We start from the raw sequence: 26551 nt of genomic DNA on the forward strand, positions 1-26551 counted from the left end.
ATGCTCGGCTTCTTTTCGCCGCACACCCCTCAAGATGGCTGCTGTTACTCGCTGGAGCAAAAGGTTTTGCAAAACCGGTAAGGGCAAGATCGATGTTAGGGAAGTTTTGTTCTCCTGCAGTTAACTGGTTGCTAATAACTGCCCCCTTCACGCGTTGCCTTTCCTCCCCTTCCTCCAGCCTCGTGGGAATCCAGTGCCCTACATCTCGCCCTGTTGAAATCCAGAATCTTAATACATTTCTTCCCACCCCACCATCCCAGATCCAGAATGTGGCATTTCTGGGGTTGCCTTTTTTTATTATTGGACAGACTCTGTGGCGTGTCCAGTCATTCATTTCAAGGCTAATGAGATGTTGCAGAGCTAAAGGCAGCTGCACCTGTTCTTTAAACCCGTGCAGCGCTCGAAGGACTCTTGGGGGGAAGAGCTAGGCTCAAAGTTCCCAGAAATTCGCGTCTCGACCCCAACCCAGCCCGGCCTTTCCACAAATGTCATGTGTGATTGAATTTGTGGTGGCAAGGGAAATTACCCAGTCTGGCAGTGAAGTGGAAGTGAAGTTGGTGGGCATGCAGATCACGCTATCATAGAATTATAGAACTGGAAGGGAACACCAGGGTCATCAAGTCCAACCCCCTGCAATGCAGGAATCTTTGGCAGAAAATAAATTTAGTTCGGTCTCTTAAAATGCGTAATCTAGCATTTGTCATTCATGTGAAATGTTTTATTGGCCATTGGAATGTTTGTTGAATATGGTAACAATATGGAGAAAATCTGCCCGTAATGGGTTTCCTACTGAGGCACCCAAAATGCAAACCGTCTATAAAAAATAAGAATGGGAGGCAGTCCTAAATTCTTTGTGCCTCTGATGCCATAACAGCAAAAATAATGTTCCTTGCCACTTTGTTCCTTGCTATTAATTATATACTCAGAATTTACATTTACCGTATTTTTCCATGTATAAGACAAGCTTTTTTGACCCAAAAATTAGGTTCAAAATTTAGGGTCATCTTATACACAAGTAGTGTTGGGGGGGATGGGGACGGGCAAATGGTTTCTTTGCACAAGCCCAAAATTGTAGGTGGTGATGGGCCGCTTGGTTGGGGGGGGGGCGGAAATTGCTCACCCGCCGGAATGCAGCACACAACCGCTTGCATCACAGAACCAGGGGCTGCCAATCACACTCCTGCTGGCTGCGACAAGGGCAGCTGCCTATTGGCTGCTGCAGCGGCAATTAGGAGGGCTAATGGCGGCGATTGAGCAGCTGATAGGTGGTTTCTAAAACGCAAGCAGTTGTGTGCTGCGTTCTGGCGGGTGAGCAATCAGCATTCCCCCAAATAATCTCCCCCCCCCAAAAGCTCAATCCCCCCTATTTTCTAAATGTTGAGGCCCCCCCAAATAGGGGGGCATTTTATACATGGGGGCGTCTTATAGACAGAAAAGTACTTCCTTAGTACCGTTAGGAATAGGCTGTACTGTTGTCCCTCCAGTCCATTAACATTTGGTAAGCCCCCCACTCAAGTTGTGTTAAGAATTCCCGTGTGCATACACATTCAAAATTGTGCTGTTGAACCTGTTTCAGCTCATCTCTGACTCCGAGTTACCAGAGCAGCATGCAATACTGTAACTATAGGCACACTATAAATATGTAGAACAGCATTAGGCTGCTTCTTTCTGCCTTTAATTTTTTCGCCTTCTGCTGTAATCTGTCATTTAGCTGGCTTGCATGAGTCACAAAGGTTTCTACTCTGTAAGTATCTGTTAATGTCGCTGCCTGTTTCTGGAGCACCAGTTGGGAATGTGTAGATTAGTATGTGGAGCGGCAACACCTGAGGAGGTGAGAGTGGGTGGCTTTTTCATCCTTTGGAACACTAGGATTCTATGCTTCCCCTTAGCTCAGTTTTTTATGGTTGGAAAGGATGGGATTACACAGTATGAGAGCCCACAGAATGTCCTACGTTTGGGGGTTGTTGTGTCTTGGGGGGCCTAGCCATTCAGATTGTTCTGCTTTTCCATTGCTCCAGACTGGCTGCCCACCCTTCAACTTATTCGCCATGGCTCCAAAGCTGTCACTCGCCATTGGAGACCTATGCATTTTGTGCGTCAGAAGCTGATGGAGGTGACAAAATACATCCCACCAAAGCCTTTGATCCCAGAGGGGTGCATCAAACCCCAAGTGAAACAAGTTGAAGAGGTAACAACACAACACGCCCTCCTACGCTGATTGTTACTGTCTAAACTCTATGGTGCAGAGCCCTCAAAATCGTTGAGTAGGCTCTCTGCCCTTCTTTATCCATGTTTTTGCCAATTGCAGCAGGGCTGTTATGAACTTGGTACCAGATAACCCTTTTAGCCTCATAAGGGCAACACACTGAATGCAAATGATGTCTGATACTCTGCTCTTTTCCTGAACCTTCACTCTATTCCTTTCAGTGCCTGCTGAAGACATTATTATACAGTGGTACCTCTGGTTACAAACATAATTCGTTCCGGAGGTCCGTTCTTAACCTGAAACCATTCTTAACCTGAGGTACCACTTTAGCTAATGGGGCCTCCCGCTGCTGCCGGCGCGCAATTTCTGTCCTCATCCTGAGGTAAAGTTCTTAACCCGAGGTACTGCTTTCGGGATAGAAGAGTCTGTAACCTGAAGTGTTTTTGTAACCCAAGGTACCACTGTATAGACACACCTACCCCACCTACTCTGACATTTAGAAAGTTTTGTTGTTGTTGTTTAGTCATTTAGTTGTGTTCGACTCTTTGTGACCCCATGGACCAGAGCATGCCAGGCACTCCTGTCTTCCACTCCCTCCTGCAGTTTGGTCAAACTCATGTTCGTAGCTTTGAAAACTCTGTCCAACCATCTCGTCCTCGGTCGTCCCCTTCTCCTAGTGCCCTCAATCTTTCCCAACATCAGGGTCTTTTCCAGGGAGTCTTCTCTTCTCATGAGGTGGCCAAAGTATTAGAGCCTCAGCTTCAGGATCTGTCCTTCCAGTGAGCACTCAGGGCTGATTTCCTTCAGAATGGATAGGTTTTAGGCAAGAAAGTTTTAGGCAATTTTAATTGTTTTAGTCTACTTTGCCAATCCGTTCCAGAAGTCCATTCGACTTCCAAAACGTTCGGAAACCAAGGTGCAGCTTCCGATTGGAAGCCGCGGAAGTCATGTCGAACATTTGGGTTCCAAAGAACGTTCGCAAACTGAACACTCACTTCCGGGTTTGTGGCATTCGGGAGCCAAAACGTTTGACTCCAATTCAAGTGTGCTCCTTTTAACCTAAAAGCCCCCAAAGAACTTTATTCAGGAACTGCATCTTCAGTCATGTTCCACCATGATCACCATGATATTTATGTCACCTGAGAAAACTGATTGTGTCGTGTGTGGCTCATAGATCCACAACCTTCTATGTAGTGAAGTTCTTCCTATAGAAGTTCTTGCCCGAGAGAGCGTCTAGCTAGCATCTATCTTCCTTCTACGTTGTTTAGTTTCATTAGATTAGAATTTGTTGCATAGATTTTTCTTTTAAAACTATTTTTTTCATGTTTTGCATGTATTCAAACTGTTTTTCCCTTCATGGTTTTATACCTACCAGAGCCCCATGAAATAGAGACGTAGTATAGAAATTTTAGATAAATACATTGTCGCCATGTCAAGAAGCATTATTGGGAACTATTGCACTAACTGAAGAACTGTTTTCTGCAGGAGATTCACCAGAATCGGAGCCTGATAATTTTTCAGAAGTGCTGTAACAACTGCATTGTTTCCATTGCCTTTGGTGCTACGCTACGGGGTGCAGACTTGAGAATCTCAGCTTTCATGAATTTTAAAACAAATTTTCAGCTCTTGTGACAGTGACGATAGGATTGACATTGTGTGGCTGATGCCTGGAAACTTAGAAGACAGGAATGCTCTGTTCTGCCAAGTCCTCCTCCTCAGTCCTTTCCTTCCTTGTGAAAGATTATTTGGTGGGCAGAATCACTGGCAAGGCTTGTCACTTTGGCTCTTAACTGTTTGGCCCAAGTGAAGGATTGGAGGTACACAAAACAGGTCACTGCATCCCCCCCCCCTGGAAAATGAACTCCTTTGCAGAGAATCCGTTTAAGGGCTTGAATTCAAGGAGCTACTTAGAGTAATGCAAGGGTGTCTTCTTACTTAATGGAATTCACTCTCCTATGACAAACGACTTTTGAAACTTTCCTCATTGCTATGTGATACGGGGAAGGCTGCTAATCACTCTAAAGTTGGTTTCTGTAACTCACAAATATATATTTTATAAGAGTTTGCAGTATAGAAGTAAATAAATAATAATGAGTGATAATCACTATAGCAGGTTTTGCACATATTGCCTGTTTATGCTAAGGTTGCTGGTTCGAGCCCCATCTGGGGCAGCTTCATATGCCTGCATTGCATGGGGTTGGACTAGATGATCCTCAGGGTCCCTTCCAACTCTGTGATTCTTTGAAGTCACAGGGATAAACCTTCATAGCATGAAAACTTTCTAACAGAGTTCAGGCTTGAATGAAAACATTTTATTTGGTTTCAACGCTTCACTAGGTATGCACAGAGCATGGAAATGCCCTGTTCCCTGGGCAGGCTAGGTAGGTCTAAATCAGTTGCTTAAATCATCGGGAACACAATGTCAATTTAAACCACAGATTTAAATCAAGTTTAATCTAATTCATTTGTTTTCTGTACAAGCATGCATACTGCTTGCCATTGCTATTCAATTTGCAACTGAACAGAACTTTTATGTTACCTACAGAGATAACTCAAAACCTCTGCACTCTGTCTGCCTTTTGCAGCACAGAATTTACATCTGTGTAGCTTTCAACAGCTTTGTGGGTTTTCACTCTTTTCAAATCTAATGGCAGCAAACAAAATTTCTCCCCTTCCCCAGGAAAATGGCTACGTGAAGCTGTTGCGTCGAGATATCAAACAAGCGTTCCACGAGAGTAAAATGATTGCTATCTGCCAGTACAACCCAGTTCCATCAAATGACATGGTACTCATGGGGCATCGACTGCGGAAGTACAACATCCATGTTAAATACTTCCCCAACGAGGTACAGTTACATGCAAACAGTTCTTTTAGGAATAGAGCAACGTGCCTTAGAGCATGTTGCCTCATTTTCTCCAAGCAATTTCCCATATCCTGTGAAAGCAAAACTTAATCAGAGCTAAGCTTTGACATGCAAATCTGCTGTATTGGATATATAAAATGTTGCACGAGGTGCATTGATATATTGACGGACTTCGTATCTGGGCAGCAGATAAACAGAACCTGCTGTTGCTTAGGCATTTCATTAGAAAGCACCAGTTTCCACCAAGTTTGGTGTGCGATATTTTGAGACCCTTTTGGAGATGTGTGCTCAGAAACAACAACCTCTAAGAAATTTTGAGTGAAGTGAAATTTTTGATTTGGCTGGCAAAATTTCCTAGAGGGCCTTCTCGTCCCTTGCCCAATGTATAGCAGCGATTTATCAAATGGCAATTAGAGTTTGACCAGTCTGCTGGCTCAGTCCAATCCTACAGCATACTAGCCCAACTACTTCTCCCAGCCCCCTGTAGTTTATGCCCCTTATCCCCCATCACTAGATCCAGCCTTTCCTTCAACTGAATATTGCTTTATAGCTAGTGGTGGCAGACCGCAACCCAGAGACCCTTCATGGTCCTTTAGAAGTTCCAACGCAGTAAGAGAGGTTGTAGTTACAGCATCACTTAACTCTTCATTTCTTGACTTGTAAATCAAAACTGGAGTCCTGTCCCAGTTCAGCGGGTATTTTCTCCATGTTTAATTGGCTCTTTACTTCCACCTTTCCAGGTCATGATACCCTTTCTTTTGGAATCCAAATATAAGAATCTACTCCCTCTCTTTGTGGGGCGCAACCTCCTACTGATGAGTCCGGAAACGAGGGCACAGGAAATGCTGCGAGTCCTGAGGGGTGTGCCACAGATCAATCTCCTAGGTAAATGTTGAAAGCTTGATGGCTAAACTCTGTGTATCAAATGGATTCAGAAATGAGGACCAGGTCATGAGTTGAGGTATGCTGGCTGGAATGTAGATTTCCATCAGGATATTGAGGCAGTACTTGATTCACAACTCTGTTGATTTAGCAAGCATGGAAGCATCCCGATGGAATTTTATTATCAATTAAGACAGACTTCACAGGCTGGTAAATAGGGAGGCGAAGTGTTAAATGCAGCCTAATGTTTATCTCTGTAGTACTGCTTCCTAAAAGATTACGTCACATGCTGACTGTTGTAATATTAAATAGTTTAAGCATCAAAGTGAATACAAAAGGCAGTTGTGGTGCAGTCCCTATTCAAAAGGCTTATCTTTGGCGATCACTCGTAGCTAAGTAAGGTTGTCTTCCATAAACATGGTTTTAGCAATGAGTCCGTGACTGTGGAGGCCAGTTCTGGATCCACACGTCCTTCCACAGTGGGGACATTGGTTTCCGGGCAGGAGTTGATCACGGTAAGGGTTTCCCAAACGTGCATTCCTCTTAGCATGTTTCTCCCTTGTGTCCTAAGTTTGAGCGTCTTCAAAGCCCATGACACCTTTGGTAAAGGCTGTTCTCCAATTGGAGCGCTTGCAGGCCAGTGTATACCAGTTGTCTGGGTTTATACTACATTTTTTTTACATTTGCCTTGAGAGTGTCTTTCGACCTCTTCTGTTGACTACCAGCATTAAACTTGAATGCCCCGTGCTAACCCAACTGTGTCTGCCTACCATTATTCCAGGTTAGTCCATTCATTTCAGTGCACCTCCTTTGAGTAGGACGCCATTGGATACAACCCTATGTCTCCTTTTAAAAATGATTGTCCTTCATAAAAAAACTATTCGGTCTACAACCAGTACTATAAAGTTTTGATTTGGCAACCCTCTTCCAAATCACTTTTTTTAGTTTTTTATTTATACTTTTCAAATTTATACATTTCATTAGATTTGCAATCAATTAAACATTTCAAAATTTGAGTTCCTTCCCCTCTTTCTGTGTTCCTTAAATTTGTTTTTTAATACCTTCTGCATATCCAGTTCATTTAACTTGCTCATTTAATTATCTACTGTAAATATATCTATATATATATAAATGTAAAAATCGTGAAATTCCGTTTGACACTTTTCTCCGTAACCGCTTGACCGATCGTCCTGAAATTTTGACACAACGATCCAGGCCACTCCTAGAGCGTTGTTGGGGGCAAAAATCCCTCAAATCGCACACCTGCCCAGGTGCAGACCTGCTTTTCCACCAAGTCAGACAGCACCCTCAAGTGGCGTAGTACCCTCCTCCACCCCCTCCCTTCCTGTGAAATCTAAGTCACACCCACAAACCAAATGACATCATCATCAACCAAGCAACTTGAAATCCCCCAAGGCGGCCATTAGGCCTTTGTTTAATGTAGGCCCCTGACAGGCCCTGGGGGGGGGGAACCCACAACAACACACTTGGGGGCATGGCAAGGGGTTTTTACTTTACCATTTAGCACCACTAACCCTCCCCCCCCAAAAAAACCCCACCAAAAAAACCAACATTGCCAAGTGGAGGTCGGGGCCTGCCGGGGGGGCGGGTGGCACAGGCCACAGCACAGCCTTTGATTTATGTAGACCCTTGCATGCCAAGGGGTTTTTACTTTACCATTTAGCAACACTACCACACCGGTCATGGGGGGGGGGGGACAAACTGAATAGATCATGGATCGGGACACATGGGGCCATTCACAGGGAATAGCCACAACACACCACACCCGCAAACCCCGCCTCTGCCACGAGATCCTGTAAAACAGGAGGCCTTGGCTCCATTTTACATACTAGGCCTCAGGTCTACAGCCCATTAAATACTATCCCAAATGGAGCCCTGGGTGGGAGGTGGGGGGAGGAGGAGCCCAAATAGGTCATGGGCTGACGTAGCTTATTTTCAGGGGATGTCTTATTTTTCATTACGCGTCCAGCCTTACCTCTTCCTTGGGGCCCTCCAGAACTGCGCCTATCACTATGTCTTATTTTCGGGGTATGGCTTATATTGCACAAATGTCTTATTTTAGGAGAAACAACTGATTGTTTAAAAAACCCATTCACTTTCTCTCCCCAGTTTAAGTCCTCAGATATTTGCAGTGGCCACCCCCCACCCCATTTACAATCCCCTACCTTCCCCTTGCCCGGGCCAGGTAGATAATGTGGCCCTTTTTAAACCCTTTTGTTACTTTTCTCATTTTACTGATTGTGAATATGCTGGCCGAGGCCCCCTTTAGATTCGGAGGCCCGCCCCAAGTGGCCCATATGACCCCCCTCCTTCTGTCTGGGCCTGTCTGTTGCTACGGGGCTATGGGGCTTCGCTATTTGATCCCCCCTCCCGGTTGGGATTCTTTAAGTAGTTATCTGGGTCCCAGGGCACATCATCATCCCCTATCCTTAATCTAAATATATAGAAATGTTCACGATTCGTTCGCAGGGGCCAATGTATGGAGATACAGGGGGGAGGGGACAACAGAGGGCTCAGACAAAAGTAAATACTGGGAAATAGAACCCAGAAACTGACAACTCCTTCTCCAATGACGGGGGCCAATGTAGGAAGATACCGGGGGTAGGGGCCAACACTCCCCAGGAACAACAGAGGGTTCAGACAAAAGTGCATGCTGGGAAATAGAACCCAGAACCTAACAATTCCTTTTCGAAGGGTGGGGGCCAAGGTATGGAGATACAGGGGGGAGGGGCCAACACTCCCCAGGGACAACAGAGAGAAGGGTATCCTACGGAAACACAGGGATGAGCCGGGGTGGAGGGAGGAGGGGCAGGATACGTCATGGATCGTGACAGGGTGGGGGGGATCACAGGAAAGAACCACAGCAATGCGTGGCCGGGTCAGCTAGTACTTTTATAAAACTGCAGGTTATTACAATAGTCCTGCTAATGTTTTTATCTGTTTACAATTTTTCTGTAAATATTCATTAAACCATTTCCATTCTTTTATAAAAAGTTTGTTATCTTGATTTCTTATTCTTCTGATAAGTTTTGCCATTTCTGCATATTCCATAAGTTTTTGTATCCATCCTTCCTTTACTGGGACCTTTGCTTCTTTCCACTTTTGGGCAAGTAACATTCTTGCTGCTGTAGAAGCATACATAAATAAATTTCTATACAATTTAGGTAGTTCTGTCCCCATAATTCCCAAAAGAAAATCTTCTGGGGTTTTTTAAAATAAAAGTTATTTTGAACATCCTTTTCAATTCATTATATATCATTTCCCAGTAAGCTTTAACCTTATTACAAGACCACCACATATGGTAAAAAGAACCTCTTTCTCTTTACATTTCCAACATTTGTTTGATTTAGATTTATACATTTTTGCCAGTTTACTTGCTATTAGATACAAAAAATATATCATTTTCATATACCGTACTTTTCTGTCTATAAGACTCCCCATGTATAAGACGCCCCCTATTTTGAGGGGCTCAAATTTAAGAAGATGGGGGGAGATGGCACAGAGTTGTGGAGGGATTACTGAGCTTTTTAAGGGGGGATTGCCGCAAATTGCTTACCCATCTGCATTGCAAAATCTGACTCTCGTCTGTCCCCTCGCCGGCAAAAGCTGACAATTGCCCGCCCTATTGCCGCAGTGTCAGCCAATCAACACCACCCATTGACGCAGCAACCAATAACACACACAATAGCCACTGATGGCCATGGCAGCAACCAATCAAACGTCCACCCTATGACACTTACCCATGTATAAGACAACCCCCTTTTTCTACCATGATTTTTACAGAAAAATACCTAGTCTTATACACAGAAAAGTACGGTAATTTTCCCTTAAACTATAACATGCTGTAAATTTTATAGCCATATTCCACAATGGTTCCCAAGCTTACATATCTATATTATGACCGATATCGGCCATCACTTTTTATTTTTATTTTTAGTACTTCTGAATGTTACTGATGGTGCCTATTTTCTCATCCTTCCAGGAGCTTGTGTTGACAACACCATCCTAAGCAAACAAGGTTTCGCAAACTATGCCAAACTGCCGTCCATGGTGACTGCCCAAGGGGAGGTTGTGGGTGCTCTCTCTCTCATGACATCCCAGACTAGCACACTTCTACAACGCGGCCCTGTTCACTTGACTTCCTTGCTGGACCAGTATGTCAAACAGCAAAACTGTGAATCTGTTGAAGCAAAGGAGACAGGGACTCTGGACAAGTCAGAAGCCCTTTGATGAATGTTCTTCCCAATTCTGCTCATTGCTTCAGGCACAGCTGTTGGTTGCATGTTTGTATCCTGGGTGGGGCAAAGTTGGATGGCTAAATTCTGTATACCAAGCCAATTTGGAAATGAGGACCGGATCATGAACGTGGTATATGCTGGAATGCAGATTTCCATCTGGATATTGAGGCAGTACTTGATTCACAACTCTTGTTGATTTAGCAAGCATGAAAGCACACCGATGGAAGTTTATTATCAATTAAAAGAAGACTTCACAGGCTGATAAATAGAGAGGCAAAGTGTTAAATGCGGCCTAATGTTCATCTCTGTGGTACAGCTTCCTAAAAAAATTATGTCGCGTGCTCACTGTTGTAATATTATTAAATATTTTTAAGCATCCTGCTGTGTGTGTTACTGTGTTGGGCTACAACTGGAATGAAGGTAGGCAGTGCACTGAATATAATCTGTGAAACCAAATAGGAGTTCTGTGAACTCTTTGCATGCACATTTTATTAATAGGGTGTAACTCTAGTAAGTTGCTTTTCAGACACTCCAAAGTGGATGAAAATGCTCACTTGCTCTTCCAGCAAGGATACCCCTTAATGGTTAATAGAAATGCTTGCTTACATGATGTACTTGTTACTTAGTTTTGGGGAGTGGGAATGGGTGATAATGAAATGTTATTTATGTAATGTATTGTGTAATACTGGCCTTTCCGGGATAGAATCCAGGGCAGTTTACAAAAACTGAAACAGCAAAGACAAGATAAAAACCATGAAATATGACTAAATATATAGCATACACATGACAATATTTTAAAGTGCTAGAAGGAAAAAACATGGGTTATTGCCAGGCTGGCACCAGCATCCCACAACTGGATCCGATGATGGCTAACCTGTGCCCTACAGGCAATATTTCACCTCCAATGGGTGTTTTGTGGACTCTCACGAGCCCCACAAAATTTGCCATTTTTTAAAAAAAACTTTAAAAAAAATTCTGACTGCTCCCTTAGGTCCTCTGCTATGATACTGTGATGCCAAAAGGTTTTTGTAGCCTCCAAACTTATTCCCTTAAAAAAAAGATTTTATGCTTATTTCCTTCACTGTGGTGCCAAATGTTTCTGGTGCCCTCCCCCAATGCCATTAAAAAATAAAAAATGTTACCTGCTTTGGCACTTAGGCCATGCCCATTTGGTCATGTGGCTCCCAGAGGTTGGTCATGGGTCATTGTGGCCGTCAATCCGAAAAAAAAGTTTATGCGCGCCCATTCTTGAGAATGAGTCGTACTTCAGATGAAACACGGAATTGGAGGTTGGGGTTGGCAGGTGACTTTAATCATCTAGTTAAGTCTATAGGCAGGATGTTGTGGAAAAAGTTGCTCTGTCAGGTGCTTGGATCTCAAGTGGTTTGGGGCTTTGAAAGCAGGCCGCAACACTTTGGATAGGGCTCTTTGACTGCCAGACTGCTATATTATTATTATTATTATTATTATTATTATTATTATTATTACAGTGGTACCTCGGTTTAAGTACACAATTGGTTCCGGAAGTCTGTACTTAACCTGAAGCGTACTTAACCTGAAGTGAACTTTCCCATTGAAAGTACATTGGAAAGTGGATTAATCTGTTCCAGACGGGTCCGCAGAGTACTTAAACTGAAAGTACTCAAACCGAAGTGTACTTAAACCGAGGTATGACCATTATTATTATTATTATTATTATTATTATTATTATTATTATGCTTATTATTTATTATTTCTACCCTACCCATCTGGCTGGGTTTCCCCAGCCACTCTGGGCAGCTTCCAACAAAAGATTAAAAATACATTAAAACACCAGTCATTAAAATCTTCCTGAAACAGGGCTGCCTTCAGATGTCTTCTAAATGTCAGGTAGTTGTTTATCTCTCTGACCTCTGATGGGAGGGCGTTCCACAGGGCGGGTGCCACCACCAAGAAGGCCCTCTGCCTGGTTCCCTGTAGCTTTGCTTCTCACAGTGAGGGAACTGCCAGAAGGCCCTTGGCACTGGACAGTGGAGTTGCTCCTTCAGGTATACTGCTCAACTCCTCATGATTTCACAGAATCATAGAATTGTAGGAATTCAACAAAAGCATTGCCTGCACACTTTCAAGCCTATTGTCATAGCAGTAAAGGGTAGGAACTTGCTTTTTTAAAAAAATGCGCTGAGTGAAAACAGAATTGGAGGCTGTTGAATGGGATGTGGACCTTTTGCCATGACTTTGACATTTCTGGCCTTTGTGCATCTTTGCTGTGCTTCCATTTGAGCCTTTTGTGTCCTAACAGGAATGTATGATTAAACAAGTGCAGCCCTCCTTTTTCCTATTGCATTCCTCCAACGTACCACTGAATGACCTGACAAAACACAGTAGCGGTTTCTAGAATCTCTGTGGTCCCAGCATGAGTCAGAAATGCATTCTGTGTGATAACAACCAGCTGTTCCTGAAAAGACAAAAATTGCTTTCCCCGCTGGTGGTCTGCCAAGTGACCAGTGAAAAGGCAATAGGCATGACAGCAGTTCATTGCCCTAGGCTAGGAAAACTAATTTGTGGGGAAGAGTATGAGACTTCTGTAGTTGCCAGGCTTCTTTTAATGGGGAGCCTTGACAGCTAAAGCAGGTTTGAAACAGGTTAAGATTTGTGGCATAATTAGACATTGGGGAGTGATTCATCTATGTTGTGGCTGGTTGTATCTGCTAAGCTTGTTTAGGAAAGGCATTCGGCGACATCCCCCCCCCCCCTGGCCCACCAATTGAGTACCTGCATATGTAGAGAGAGAGAGATTTGAAGAGAGAGGCATTTTGAACTGAATTTCTCCAGAATCCAAAGTACGCTTGGGCAAACTGAGATTACTCAGTGGATTATGCACCAACATCCTATTTTTCAAAGCCTCAAACAGGACAACTGTAACTGTTGAACACTGTAAAAATGCTATAGAAATAGATGGTGTTATTTCATCTCAGATGAAGCATTGACAATCCTTCAGAATTAGGCACTGGGAGGCAGATGTGCTTGTTACACCAAATGAATGGTAGGTCTTCATGAGAATCGGGTACATCATCGGCTGTAGAGGTTTTCCAAATACAGTGGTACCTCTAGTTACAAACGTAATTCATTCCAGAGGTCCGTTCTTAACCTGAAACTGTTCTTAACTAGAGGCGTGCGCCGCCAGCACACAACTTCCGTTCTCATCCTGGGGCAAAGTTCTCAACTCGACGTAACGCTTCCAGGTTCGCAGAGTTTGTAACCTGAAGCGTTTGTAACCTGAGGCGTTTGTAACTCGAAGTACCACTGTACAGTTGTTGTTGTTGTTTAGTCGTTTAGTCGTGTCCGACTCTTCGTGACCCCATGGACCATAGCACGCCAGGCACTCCTGTCTTCCACTGCCTCCCGCAGTTTGGTCAAACTCATGTTCGTAGCTTCGAGAACACTGTCCAACCATCTCGTCCTCTGTCGTCCCCTTCTCCTAGTGCCCTCAATCTTTCCCAACATCAGGGTCTTTTCCAAGGATTCTTCTCTTCTCATGAGGTGGCCAAAGTATTGGAGCCTCAGCTTCACGATCTGTCCTTCCAGGGAGCACTCAGGGCTGATTTCCTTAAGAATGGATAGTACTAACCTCCAAAACATAGATTCTTTCCAAAGAATACACATCAGAGTGCACATAATTATGCTGTAATGGGATATCAAACTGCAAGAGGTGTTCGGTATTTCAGACCTTGGTGTATGGTAGAAAAGTGGTGACATCTAATCTTGGGACAGAAACAACCTAGCCTAGCCATAATAGGTGAAGAATCGATAGCCAGCATAACCTGGAACACAAAAGTCAGGAAATGTAAAAAAAGGTAAAAAGGAAAGATCCTGCAGACATAATTTATGTAGGCAAAAGCAGGCAGTTCCTGGGTGCTCTCATACTCAAGCACAGGGCCTCTGTAGGACCTAAAACATCTGGAGGACCACATAACCATTGGCCATACTGCCTGGGACCAAAGCAAGTTGAGACCAGCATCACCTGGAGGCCCAATGGTTCCACATCCCTGTTCTACTATGTAACAAAGAAAAGGAATCCAGAGGTAAGCTGTTCAGGCTGGCTTTGCTTTCAAGGATTACCTTTGGAGGAACATTCAAGGCTTAAACCATGGTATATGGTGACATGGATAAGCAACTCCCTTCCTCCCATTGCACGCTGGAATGCACTAAACCAGTTTTCCCCATAATGTCTGAGCCTGCCAGCTCTGGCTTAATGTTGATCAACAAATCAGGAAAATAAGCCAGGAGGACACCCTTAAACGGGATTGAATTTTGAGACACAGTTGTAGGTAGGGTTGCCAGACTCAATAGAGGACAGGACTTCTGTGCCTTTAATTGCCCTGCTCTCTTTTGAGTCTGGAAACCTTAAAGAGAAACCAGCAGACCCTTTGCTTGGAAATTAAACAAAGGGTCTGCTGGTTTCTCTTTAAGGTTTCCAGACTCAAAAGAGAGCAGGGCAATTAAAGGCACAGTAGTCCTGTCCACTATTGAGTCTGGCAACCCTACCAGTAGGCCACAGGCAAAAGCAAACAGAATATGGGCCTTTCACAGGGTGGGGGAATCACAGGGATGAGGCACAACAACGGGGTAGGGGGCTCACAGGGATAAGGCACAACAAGGGGACACATTGCCATGGGGGGGGGGAGGTAGGACCCTGAGTCAGCCAAAGCAGTGGGGGGTGGAGACATTTTCAGGAACACGAGTGGGGGGGGAGTCTTATTTTTGAAACTTACAGTAGGGGAGTCAGGGTTGGGACAAGGCAGGTGAGGGGACTCTAAAGGGAGACTCTGAAGGTCCATTTAACAGGAAAAGGTCCATTTAACATAAAAACCCACAGCAACGCGTGGCCCGGCCAGCTAGTATAATATAGCATCAGGGGGCACGGTCTTGTAAACAATTGCCTTGCACATATCTTACTGACATAAGTGGGAGAAATGCACTGGTGCCCATCACGTTAATAGGGCCTTCTCAGGAGAACTTGCCGGATGATGTGAACAATTAGCACAGCCTAGGAAGCTGCTTTATAGGAAGTCAGAGCATTGGTTCATCTAGTCCAGGCTTCCTCAAACTCGACCCTCCAGATGTTTTGAGACTACAATCCCCATCATCCCTGACCACTGGTCCTGCTAGCTAGGGATCATGGGAGTTGTAGATCAAAAACATCTGGAGGGCCAAGGTTGAGGAAGCCTGATATATGTGATTGTTTCAATGGTGGTGGATGTGGTTATCGTTCAGAGACGCTTCATAGGAAGTGACTCATAGATGGAATAAAATAAACAAATGACTACCAGCCTCATATTTCTCTTTAACAACTTATTTTTGTTGTAACTGACAGTCCTTTTGTGGTACTTTAACGGCGGACAGATATATTGCAAGGCACAAGCTATTGAGAACCAACCCGTTTTGTCGCACACAAACACGACTAAATATTTAAAAAATCTGTTGAGTAAATGCAAGAGGTATAAGCCTTTTATATATTTCAGGGCCATTTGGTCTCGCTGTTAATCCCCCGCACCCCAGAGGTGTATATCTCTGTAAACTAAAGATCATCATTCCATTTATCTGATGATGAGGCCTCGCAATTACAAAAGTATACATTACAACAAATCCATTCTTTAAGGTGCTATTTGCCGCTTCTCTGTACTTGCACTGTTTGCTCCAGATAGGATCTGATCCCCCAAGCCTCTTTCAGAAGCATTGGTAATTATTTAAGTAGGGATTTTCGGATTATATATATGGCCAGGGTTGAAAACGAAAGCAGTTTGCAGAGTATTTAACAGGAATAATTGCACACACGCAATCCAGGCTAAACTGAGGACTTCTGGCGACGATGGGGAGAGTTTTTGCATAAAAACAAATACAGAGATTTTTAAAAAACCACTCAGGGGGGCACCCCACCTTTGGCAGCTCAGTAGGTACTGAGCATGCTTAGCGAAAGAACATTTAAAGAATGGGGTCGAACGATCAATGGCGTATCCTGGAAAAAAAGGATAATTGGTTTGACAGTAAGCTGTTCCACAGTGGAATGGACTCCCTCGGGAGGTTGTGGGGTTTGGATGGCCATCTGTCATGGACGCTTTGGCTGAGATCCCTGCGTTGCAGAGGGTTGAGCTGGATGACCCCCAGGGTCCCTTCCTATTCCAATTCTACGATTCTGATTCTGTGGTTGGCCCCGTGTACAAGAGCACTCCCATGAGGACCTGAGGATAGGCTACTGCAACATTTTGTTGCAGCGGACAGAACTTACTGCCATCACATCACTCCCTCCGCTTGGCGCGACTCCGCCCTGATGCTGCTGCAAACAGACCCCTCCCCACCCCCCACCCCAGTCCTGGTCGGGCAGATTTCCAAAGGAGAACTTCTCCCGTCGAGGGGCAACCCTGCCGGGAGGCAGAAAAACAGCCGGCTTCCACACGGTCCTCCAAGAGGCAGGGCGGCAGAGGCGAGCCAAGCTCAGCAAAGCTGCAAAAGGTGGATTAACTAAAGAGCACCACCAGCGAGAGGGCTGGCTGCTTGCGACTTAGCTTGGCAGCTGCTTCCTGATTCCGGTTTGCAGCAGCAGCAGCAGCAGCAACAAACAGCCGTTGCTGCAGGAATTGGAAAACGGAGAGTCCAGAGAGACGGGAGGTGGAAAGCAAGCATCGCCTCTGCGTGCAGGTAGGCGGGTGATCAATAAAGCCATCCCACTCTTGCCATGGGAAGGGGAGGAGGGCACTTCCTTTGTACTGTGTGTACTGTAGTTGGGAGGGCAGGCGCCTCATCCGAGGAAGGAGGAAGCCGGGCGGGTTTTTTGGGACTTTGCCCTGTGGACTGGACAGATGGGGAGTGGAAGGAGAGCCTGCTCTTTCTATTTTTGGTAAGGCAAATGTTGCAGCCTGGCGAAGCGGGGCGAGGGATTTTCTGGGGCTGAGTGGGGCTGGAGGGTAAAGGGGGGGGTGAGATTAGAGTCAGGGAAAGAGAGACGCCGAGGAATTTTGCTCCCCCATCTTCAGAGGGGAGGACTGTGGACCTACGGCCGAGAAAGAGGTCTGAAAATTTCCTAGTGGGGAGGGAAATAGGAGTGTTTTTTTTGTTCTGTTTCCATGGGCAGAAACAGCCTGATGGGAATGTGGTCCAGGGAACGCATTGGGAAGGCGGGGGGGGGGCGCTGTTGTTTTTGCTTTTGGTTCTTGTTTTTATTATGTATTTTGCGTGGTTTTATCTTGTACAGTATTTTTTATGCTGTGAACCGCCGCGGAGGAAGGGCGGTATACAGATTTAATAAATAATATTAGTATGTAATAGGTCTGGGAACTGTGGGATTTGGAAAGGATGTGATGGTTGCCCGGAGGGGGGGAGGGAGGTAAAGGCATTTGGGGAAGTGGGGCTTAAGGGACGGGTGACAGATTGGGCCACAGGGAAAGTTTGTCCCCATTTCAAAGACATGTGGGGAGGAGAAAGGGGGGTTTTGGTTTCAGGGAAGAGATAAATAGGAGGGATTAGGTGGATTTTGACATCTATTATGCCTCGATAAAGAATCCAAAGGCTGGAGAATGTTGGTCTCTGACCAAGAGAGTCATGGGTGTGCTTTTTCCCCATGGCAAAGGTATAGGAGTGCTTGAAGTTTTGACTTGGGCTCCTGGGGGAACTGAGAGACTGTTGGGGGAAAGTTGGGAGGGTCAGGTGAATTGTGCTCCACAGCATCAATAGATAGTGGATTATTCCACAGCACCGAGAAAAATGTGAAGGGGAAGTGGGAGGGAAGAATTAATTCAGACATCCCCAAACTTCGGCCCTCCAGATGTTTTGGACTACAATTCCCATCATCTCTGACCACTGGTCCTGTTAGCTAGGGATCATGGGACTTGTAGGCCAAAACATCTGGAGGGCTGCAGTTTGGGGATGCCTGAATTAATTGGAAAACTAACGGCTTGGTACAAGAGCAAGGGGGGTGCAAAAGAAAAAGAAAAAGCCTAGAAATGCAGTCCTGGAAATAAACGTACCCAGAGGTTACTGAAGGGTTGACTTGTGTGTGTGTGTGTGTGTACACACACACTGTATGTTGATTACTGTACACATTGATGTTCTCACTTGATGATTGCAACATTCACGCCATAGGTCTAGTGCAGGGGGATCAGCAAACTTTTTCAGCAGGGGGCCGGTCCACTGTCCCTTAGACCTTGTGGGGGGGGGGCGGACTATATTTTGAAAAAAAAAAAGAAAAATGAACAAATTCCTATGCCCCACAAATAACCCAGAGATGCATTTTAAATAAAAGGACACATTCTACTCATGAAAAACACCAGGCAGGCCCCACAAATAACCCAGAGATGCATTTTAAATAAAAGGACACATTCTACTCATGTAAAAACACGCTGATTCCTGGACTGTCTGCGGGCCGGATTTAGAAGGCGATTGTGCCGGATCAGGCCCCTAGGCCTTAGTTTGCCTACCCATGGTCTAGTGCCCTATGACACCACTTTAGGCAGCCATGGCCTTCCCACAAAGAATTCTGGGAGCTGTAGTCCATTAAGGGTGCTGAGACTCACAGAGCTACAATTCTCAGAGGGGCTTAACAATCAAATCGCTTTCCCCAGGAAACTCAGAGAATTGTAGCTATGGGAAAATAGGGGTCTTCCGGCAACTTTCAGCACCCAGAATTATTTTGGGGGAAGCCACGACTGTTTAAAGTAGCATCATAGTGCTTTAAATATCTGGTGTGCCTGTGGCACAGCAGGCCGAATTTTTGTATTGCCTCCTTGCCTCCGACACAACTATTTGTGCTGGAGTAGCTCATTCAACATCAGCAATGAATTACAGAGCAATCAAGCCAGCTTTCAAGGACCCGATTCTGAATTTATTAATTATTTCTCTGGAAAAAAACATTGCATTGGGGCAGTCATTGGATGATCTGAAATTTCTGTCTGTGGTGATGCATTCACACATCCGCACATCAGTCATCACTTGATGTTGCAGTCATCAGGTGATGCACATGCACATGTGTAAACCAGCTTTTATTTCCTTGCTGCACTAGTTAGAGTATTCAAACATTGCAGGATACCTTTCCAACCTTTGGAAGGAGATTCCTTGGGTCCTTCTTCTGTTGCTGGAGTATACAGTGCGACAATTCTTCCAAACAGATGCGACTTACAACAAAATGTCACTGTGGATTCCCACCCCACCCCCAGCTCTCCAGCGAACAATTCCTTCGAAACAAGACATTCCACTATTCTGTCCCCCCTCTTCTATCTGCGCATGTGCGCGCACACACAAAAACCACCCCTTCTTAATGAACTCTAAGCTTGGTATGCCCAGTTCCTTCAGCCTTTCTTCATACACTTTGCCATTTAGGCCCCTTCTCTTCTTCGTAGCTCTTTCTCTTTTCTTGACTCCTTTCCAACATTGACAGTGTCACTCCTGAGCAGTGGTACTCAGAACAGAATGTGCTATTATTCTAAATGGAGCCTTGCCAGTTACCAAGTACAGCAATTCTATTAACTTCCCAAGAATTGAGAACTCTGCTTTTGTTGCTGTAGCCTAAAATGTCATTGGACGTTTTTTTTACAGTGTACAGTGGTGCCTCGCTTAACGAATGCCCTGCTTAATGAAATTTCCGCTTAACGAAAGGTTTTTTCTAGCAGAGGTTGCCTCGCTAGACGAATTAGTTTTACGAAAAATTCGTCTAGCGAATCGCGGTTTCCCATAGGAATGCATTGAAATTCAATTAATGTGTTCCTATGGGCAAAAAAAATTCAATGCATTCCTATGGGATTCGCTAGACGAATTTTTCGTTATAAGAAAAGACCCGTGGAACGAATTAAATTCGTCTAGCGAGGCACCACTGTACCATCAGAAATAGGGGGCGGGTAACCACCAGACTTCCTGTTCCTGTTTACAGTTCCAATGGTAAAATGTGGTGTTTTAGGGTCGAAGGGGTTATTAGCCTTGATGTCTGGAGAAGGAAACTAAGCTGAGGAACACCTGAGGCCTTGAAAACAAAAAAGTAACCCTGTTGTGTTTCCTCCATCTCCACCTCTGGCACTGATTGACAGCGTAATCTTAACCATGTCTACTCAGAAGTAAGTTCTATTGAATTCAGTGAAGTTTACTCTCAGGTGAGTGGGGTTAGGCTTCCAGCCTTAGGCTGTGTACGCACTATACCATTAAAGCACATTCAAAGCGCATTTCCCCCCTCAAAGAATTCTGGGCACTGTAGTTTGTAGGGTTGCTGGGCCTTGTAACTCTGTGAGGGGTAAACTACAGTGCCCAGAATCCTTTGAGGGAAAGAACATGCTTTAAGGGTGTAGTGTGTTTGCACAGCTTTACTTTGGAACCTCAGGAAACCACTTGTTTAGTTATGGAAAAAGTTCGTGTTTGTTTTAGTTAAGTCATGGGCAAATCAGCATTTAAGAAATGTAAAATATTACCCATGAAATTTTAATTGTAGCTATCGTTGCAGCTGCTGCAAATGCCCTCATTGACAGAGGTGTTGCCACCCCATTATCCTTCATTAGTATCCTGGCTTTTTCAGTTCCTCCCTTGGTTTCACTTTGGTGTCACCTGCTTGCTAAAAGCTCTGTCGTGTTGTCTAGCTAAAAGCTCTGTCGTGTTGTCTAGTTGCTCATGATTGACACAGGTGCCCTGCTCTAAAGAACCAGACCTACTGCTGGGATCTGTCGGTGGCTGTTGGCTGTACCTATTTATAATACTTCAATGCCTCCTTTCTGGAAACCACCAAGGCAACGTCCAGAAAATCAGAAGATGAGAACAACATAGTAAGAAACATGAGAATACAATACTATTTAAAGACGTGCAACGCAAGCCTAACTGTGGCTGCTCTACATCTATGTCCAATGGGGTTTACTCCCAGGAAAGTAGGTAGGGTTAGGATTACAGCCTTGAAAGGCCAAATTTATCACCCTAGAGCCTAAACAAACAAAATAAACCGAAAGTGCCAGAGCCAGGAAGCAGGGTTCATCAGATTATATGAGCAAACCGGGCATAGCTACCTTACCCTAACCCTACATCACAGGGGAGGTTGTGGGGATAAAATTTAGGGAGGTAATCCACCTTGAGCTTCTGGGAAGAAACAAATAAATGGTCTTTGCCCAGCTGTTATAAGACCTTTCTTATGTTCCCCGCGCCGCCAGCGGCGTGTCACCCTGCTATATCCAGTTGCAACTCCACACACCTTTTTTTATATGCCTGCCTGTAACAAGAAGCTGCTGTTTATTAAGCCGAAACCTATTTTTAACACCCAAGGCAGGTGATGCGACGTGAGTGGTTGGAACTGACAGATGGCAGGCCACTCGGAAGCCTTTAAAAGCAGCTGTCCCCTGAGTAGGGCTTCCCCAATGCAGGTCCTTGCCACTCTTTAGGTAGCCGTTCTGGTTGTTGTTGTGCAGGTTCCAAAAACCGGAGTCATGAGTCATGTCTCATTCATATACATATACACACACACACACTTGGAAAATTAGAATATCGTCGAAAAGTGCATTTATATCAGTAATGCAACTTAAAAGGTGAAACCAATATATGAGATAGATGCATGACTTGCAAAGCAAGATATTTCAAGCCTTTATTTGTTGTAATTGTAATTATTTGTCGCTAGGCGGGTCAATTATAAAAGGAATGTAATTAATGAAATGTAATAGCAATGTTTATTTTTGTATTATTGTAACTGTTTGTTTTATTACTGTGGAATTTCCAAAAGAAAGCATTTGTAAAAATTGAAAGAAAAATTAAAAATAATAAGTTGCATTACTGAAATAAATGCACTTTTCGACGATATTCTAATTTCCCGAATTTCACCTGTGTGTGTGTGTGTGTGTGTGTGTGTGTGTGTGTATGAATGAATGAATGAAAAGCATGGGCTCAATCCAGTGGGGAGGTCTCCTGTTCCAGCCTGAAATGAGCAAGTCGAGATGAGTGGGAAGAGCCACTACTTTTCTCCTGAGTTGTTCCCGTTCACTTCAACAGGGTGAGCTTCGGCTAGAAACCAGTAGAGAAGAAAACAAAATCCATAATGCGGAGGCCTATGTCAGGGCTTTCTAAGCTACGAATTCACTTTCCTGGGTGAATTTGCTGCACCCTCTCCTGCTGCTCCGTCAAAGCTATGCTGTAGTAAAAGGGGCCAGGGGTTCTGCCTTCCTGCATCGGCTAGTGGCCCAACTGTGTCTCTTATCTGAACAGGGATAGCCTGACTTCTGTCGTCTATGCTCTGGTAACCTCTAGGTTAGATTACTGCAATGTGTTATACGTGGGTCTGCCTCTGAAGACTGTTCGGAAACTTCGGCTGGTGCAGAATTCAGCAGCCAAGTTTCTCACCGGGGCAAGACGGTTTGAGCATAATAACACCGATCCTGGCCTGATTGCATGGGCTGCCAATTCATTTCTGCTGGTTTTGACCTATAAAAACCTTAAGTAGCTCAGGATCACAATTCCTCAAGGAGCGTCTCAGACTCTGTGATCATCATCTGAGGCCCTTCTTCATTTCCCCCCTCTGTGAGATGTCCGGAGGGTGGCAACACGGGACTGGGCCTTTTCTCGGGTGGCTCTCTGATTCTGGAATGCTCTTCCTGGGGAGACTTTCATTGCACCATCGTTATATATCTTTAGTCGCCAGGCAAAAGCTTGCCTTTCTAACCAGGCCTTTTGGCCTTCAGTATCTGTGGCCTCTCAGAAGTACAGTGGAACCTCAGTTTATGAACGCAATCCGTTCCACGGAGGCGTTCATAAACAGAGGCATTCACTCCCCGAAGGTATGCTTTTGTGCGTGCGCGAAGCACCGATAGAGCGCTTCTGCGCACGCACGCGCTACGCAGATCGCTTCTGCGCCTGTGCGAGCTGCGCAGAAGCGATCTGCGCATCCGACTCTGCGGAACCCGGATGTAAACACTTCCGGGTCCACGGCGTTCGTAAACGGAGGCGTTCATAAACAGAGGTAGTTGTAAACCGAGGTTCCACTGTAGGTGGGATGTTTTTGATGTACAGCATTTTCCCTTGTCACTTGGTTTTCATGTACCTATGTGGGTTTTTCTGATTTTTGTTTGATTGGTTGTCATTCGCTTTGGGCTGCCTTGAGCAAGATAAAGCGATTAACAAGCATAATAAATAATATTAATAATAATTCAGAGGGCTGGCAGGTATACGGAGAGAGAATGTAAGAATTTAGAGCCGAGGGACCTTTCTATCAGGGGTGGGAAACTCCAGGTTCTGTGTGTTTGTGTGTGTGTGTAATGTGGCCCTTTAGGCCTCTTTACCTGGCCCTTCGGATTCTGCCCAGGCCATGCCCCCTTTCCCCAGCCACGCCCCTCCCCAGCCTTCCATTCTCCTTTTGCCTGGCTGAAATGTGTTCATGAATTGTGAAGGTGCCTCTGGCTTGTTTGGCTGGAGGATGGAGAGATTGGATGGAGGTGTGTAGCAACCTCTGAATTTTGCATGTCTGGAATGTAGCCAGTTCACAGAAAGGTAGAAATTAAATCCCTTGTTCTGTTTACATTTGCTCTCCGGTCCTCACCCAACTGCAGGCATGTGGCCTTTAGGAGATTGCCCCATGAGACCAAAGAAGATTTTCCATCCCTGGGTTAGAACCTGAACAGCAGACTGAGTGGGCAACACAGAAAAACCTTGTCAGATTTCTCCACTATATATTTATTTCTATATCCATGCCTGTGCATGCACATTAACATATGCAAATCTTATGTAAACCAGGGGTCCCCTTTAGTCCTCTTCAGGTAGCGTTGTGAGGAGCTGCTCTCTTTCGTACTGAGGAAACCTCAGATTTTGTGCTAAGCGAGAGACTCTCTTTCCTCCATGCAAACACAATTACGCAAATCAATGCAACATGTTTGCAAACGGGCTTCATTTTGCATTGACTCCGCTCAGCGTGTTCAGATCCAGATTGTTGCTGAGAGGGGGCCGTTTTTTTTTTCCAGTAGTTGCTAAATTTGGAGGTTTGGGGCGAGGCACAGTATATATAGTGACAGAAGGAGAAGGAGAAATTGGTGAGTGGCAACTGTGTTGACGTCGCTGCAGACTAGGGCGGGGGGGGGGGATATGCCCGGTTACAAGGGAGGATAACTTTTGGTGGGGGGTTGGAAGGGGAGGGAACTTCCTCCCTAACACCTTGTTTTATTTGGTTATTTATTTGCTTATTAAATTTCTATCCTGACCTTCATCCCCAAGGAGCCCAGTCTGGCAAACAATAAAACAGCAAAATGTGATGAATATATGCAGGTCAGGATTGGTTTAACAAGGTGGGATTTGGAGGGGAGATTGAGGCTTCTTCTTCTTCTTCTTCTTCTTCTTATTATTATTATTATTTATATCCTGCCCATCTGGCTGGGTTTCCCCAGCCGCTCGGGGCAGCTCTCAACAGAATATTAAAAACACATCAAACATTAAAAGCTTCCCTAAACAGGACTGCCTTCAGAAGTCTTCTAAAAGTCAGGTAGTTGTTTACTAAGCCCATTTAATGAGTCAAGTTCACAGCAGTGGTAAGTTTTGAACTGTGAGTTTCCTGGTCCACAGCTCAGTCTCTTAAGCCATGAGGCTAGCTCTCATGTATGGCACTTCCCCCTTGCAGCTCATCTCAGTCCAGCAAACACAATCGGTGTGTGAAAACTGATTTTTGTAGGCATGGATTTTGCTGCTCAGAGTGTAACCAGCTACCCAGATATACACATTTAGGCTCCCCATAGAGATCCCCATTGGCCGGCCCAGGTCACATCCACACCACATATGGCTTACCGCAAATAATCCTGGGAGCTTTAGTTTGTGAAGGGTGCTCCCAGGATTCTTTGAGGGAAGCCTGTGCTTTAAGTACGCTCTAAACCAAGGAGGGTCCAACGTCTCAGAACAAGTGGGCTGCAAGAATACTTTGACACAGAACCCGGTCCGAGCGAGTGATGTAAGGCAGCCATCTTGCACACATTTTATTTTCCTTGCAAGTATTTTCCATTGAATTCAGTGGTGCTCGCATCTGGTTAGACAGACATAGGAGCAGGCTGCAATTGGAGAACCTGTTTGCCAAGGGAGGAGAGATGGAAAATAGGTGTAGGTGAGCAGTTTATCCAAAGCAACAGCAGCGGTAGCAGCTGCAGCCACTAGAAGAGTCTTGTGGAACAAGCAGGTGAGATTGATAAAAGGGTTAGCTGCAGAGATGAGGTTGTGGAAGCCAGACTCATCATGGAAATGAGGTGTCATGCAGGCATCCAGCTAATGGGAGGACTGTGGGAAATCAGTCACAGCAATGGATTATAACCTCTCTCCTTTAAAATATATTTCTCCCCTCCATCCTTCTCCTTTCCTGAGTGTGTCTTCGTCTAGGGTTTGTTTGCTAAATCCTGCAACTGGGGGAGGAGGAAGAGTGAATTTCTGTTTAATTATCGTTTGCTGATGTTTTGAGAGTTAAATTTATTGCGTACTATTCTAACAGATTATTGAATATTACTTTATTTGATATAAGTCATTTCATTTTAAAGCTATGCTTTATTATGACTTTTTGTATTACAGGGTTCTTTGTTGTATACTGTATTTTGTTGCTGCAAACCACCATGTGTATAGTAATAGAGAGAGGCAGTATACAAATTAAAAGTGAAATGAAATGAAGGGGAGAAAGTTCACATTTTGCAACCTGTCAAACATAGAAATACAGAAATGAAAGAACATCCAAACTCATGTTTTATTTCCCAAAACAAAAGAACGACCAGTTGTTTGGAAATGTAATCATTTGTTGTTTTCCTTTCATGCTAAGATGATGGTTGTTTCGTTGGTCTTCCTCACTTTTTTAAAGCGTTTCCTCTGTGGAAAGCCCCGATTCTCTCTGCTTTTCCTTGTGCTGAACTGTAATAAAGATGTTGAGTCTTGTTTTTTGGTCTCTTCTCAGCTGCCCTCCTGAATGTGATGCTCAGGAAAGGAGGGCAAGGTTCTGACCGACAGCGGCATCTCTGACCCTTCCTTGGCATCCAGAGGGGGCATTGACCGAAGAGACGGACCGCACAGGAATGGGTAGCCATGAGAAGGACCCATCTTCTCCCAAGAGGGCTCCGCCCCCATCTCGCTCCAACAGCACTGTGTCTTCCAAGCACAGCATTGTCCGGCAGGTGAGATGTCTCCCCTCTGACCAAGAGTTGGTAGATTGTGGCCCTCCAGATGTTGTTGATCTCCCAACACCCATTGTCCCTGTCCATTGGCCATACTGGCTGGGCTGGTGGGAGCTGCCGGCCACTCCTGGAGGAACTGCATAAACAATCTGCACGCATTCCAGAGGTTGGTGGGAGGGGCCTTCAGGTCAGAGGGTGTGGCCTAAAGGTTAACCAATGGGGATGTCCTTTAATT

At 44.9% G+C, this 26551-nt stretch overlaps 2 protein-coding genes across 8 annotated transcripts in view; both read left to right on the forward strand.

The window, feature by feature from the left end:
- The first annotated feature begins 24 nt into the window (after positions 1–24).
- MRPL10 (mitochondrial ribosomal protein L10) lies at positions 25–10588 on the forward strand. Its single transcript, XM_035135951.3, has 5 exons — positions 25–77; positions 2019–2188; positions 4887–5051; positions 5810–5954; positions 9955–10588. The coding sequence occupies exons 1-5, from the start codon at positions 35–37 to the stop codon at positions 10200–10202; spliced, it is 771 nt and encodes a 256-aa protein (XP_034991842.1). The 5' UTR covers positions 25–34; the 3' UTR covers positions 10203–10588.
- A 5974-nt stretch (positions 10589–16562) lies between these two features.
- OSBPL7 (oxysterol binding protein like 7) overlaps positions 16563–26551 on the forward strand; it is a 34551-nt gene continuing 24562 nt past the window's right edge. For 3 of the 7 annotated variants that reach the window (XR_015946492.1, XM_035135433.3, XM_088654567.1), the window contains exons 1-2: positions 16917–17087; positions 26100–26316. Coding sequence is in view for 6 of the 7 variants with exons in the window: in XM_035135433.3 (XP_034991324.3) it covers positions 26218–26316 (99 nt within the window). In the remaining variant the exon portion in view is untranslated. Of the gene's footprint in view, positions 16889–16916; positions 17088–17152; positions 17258–20856; positions 20986–26099; positions 26317–26551 lie in introns of those variants that run through there. The other 4 variants (XM_035135434.3, XM_060281442.2, XM_035135438.3 and 1 more) reach the window with 3 other exon arrangements.

This window comes from Zootoca vivipara, chromosome 12, assembly GCF_965207765.1.
Source record: "Zootoca vivipara chromosome 12, rZooViv2.hap1.1, whole genome shotgun sequence".
Taxonomy (NCBI): domain Eukaryota; kingdom Metazoa; phylum Chordata; class Lepidosauria; order Squamata; family Lacertidae; genus Zootoca; species Zootoca vivipara.

What these genes read in the sequence shown, in the direction of transcription:
- MRPL10 (XM_035135951.3), top strand. Translation starts at nt 35, where the DNA reads ATGGCTGCTGTTACTCGCTGGAGCAAAAGGTTTTGCAAAACCG. An exon ending in TTAAATACTTCCCCAACGAG is followed by an intron (nt 5,052 to 5,809) that starts GTACAGTTACAT and finishes CCACCTTTCCAG; the next exon opens with GTCATGATACCCTTTCTTTT. An exon ending in GCCACAGATCAATCTCCTAG is followed by an intron (nt 5,955 to 9,954) that starts GTAAATGTTGAA and finishes TCATCCTTCCAG; the next exon opens with GAGCTTGTGTTGACAACACC.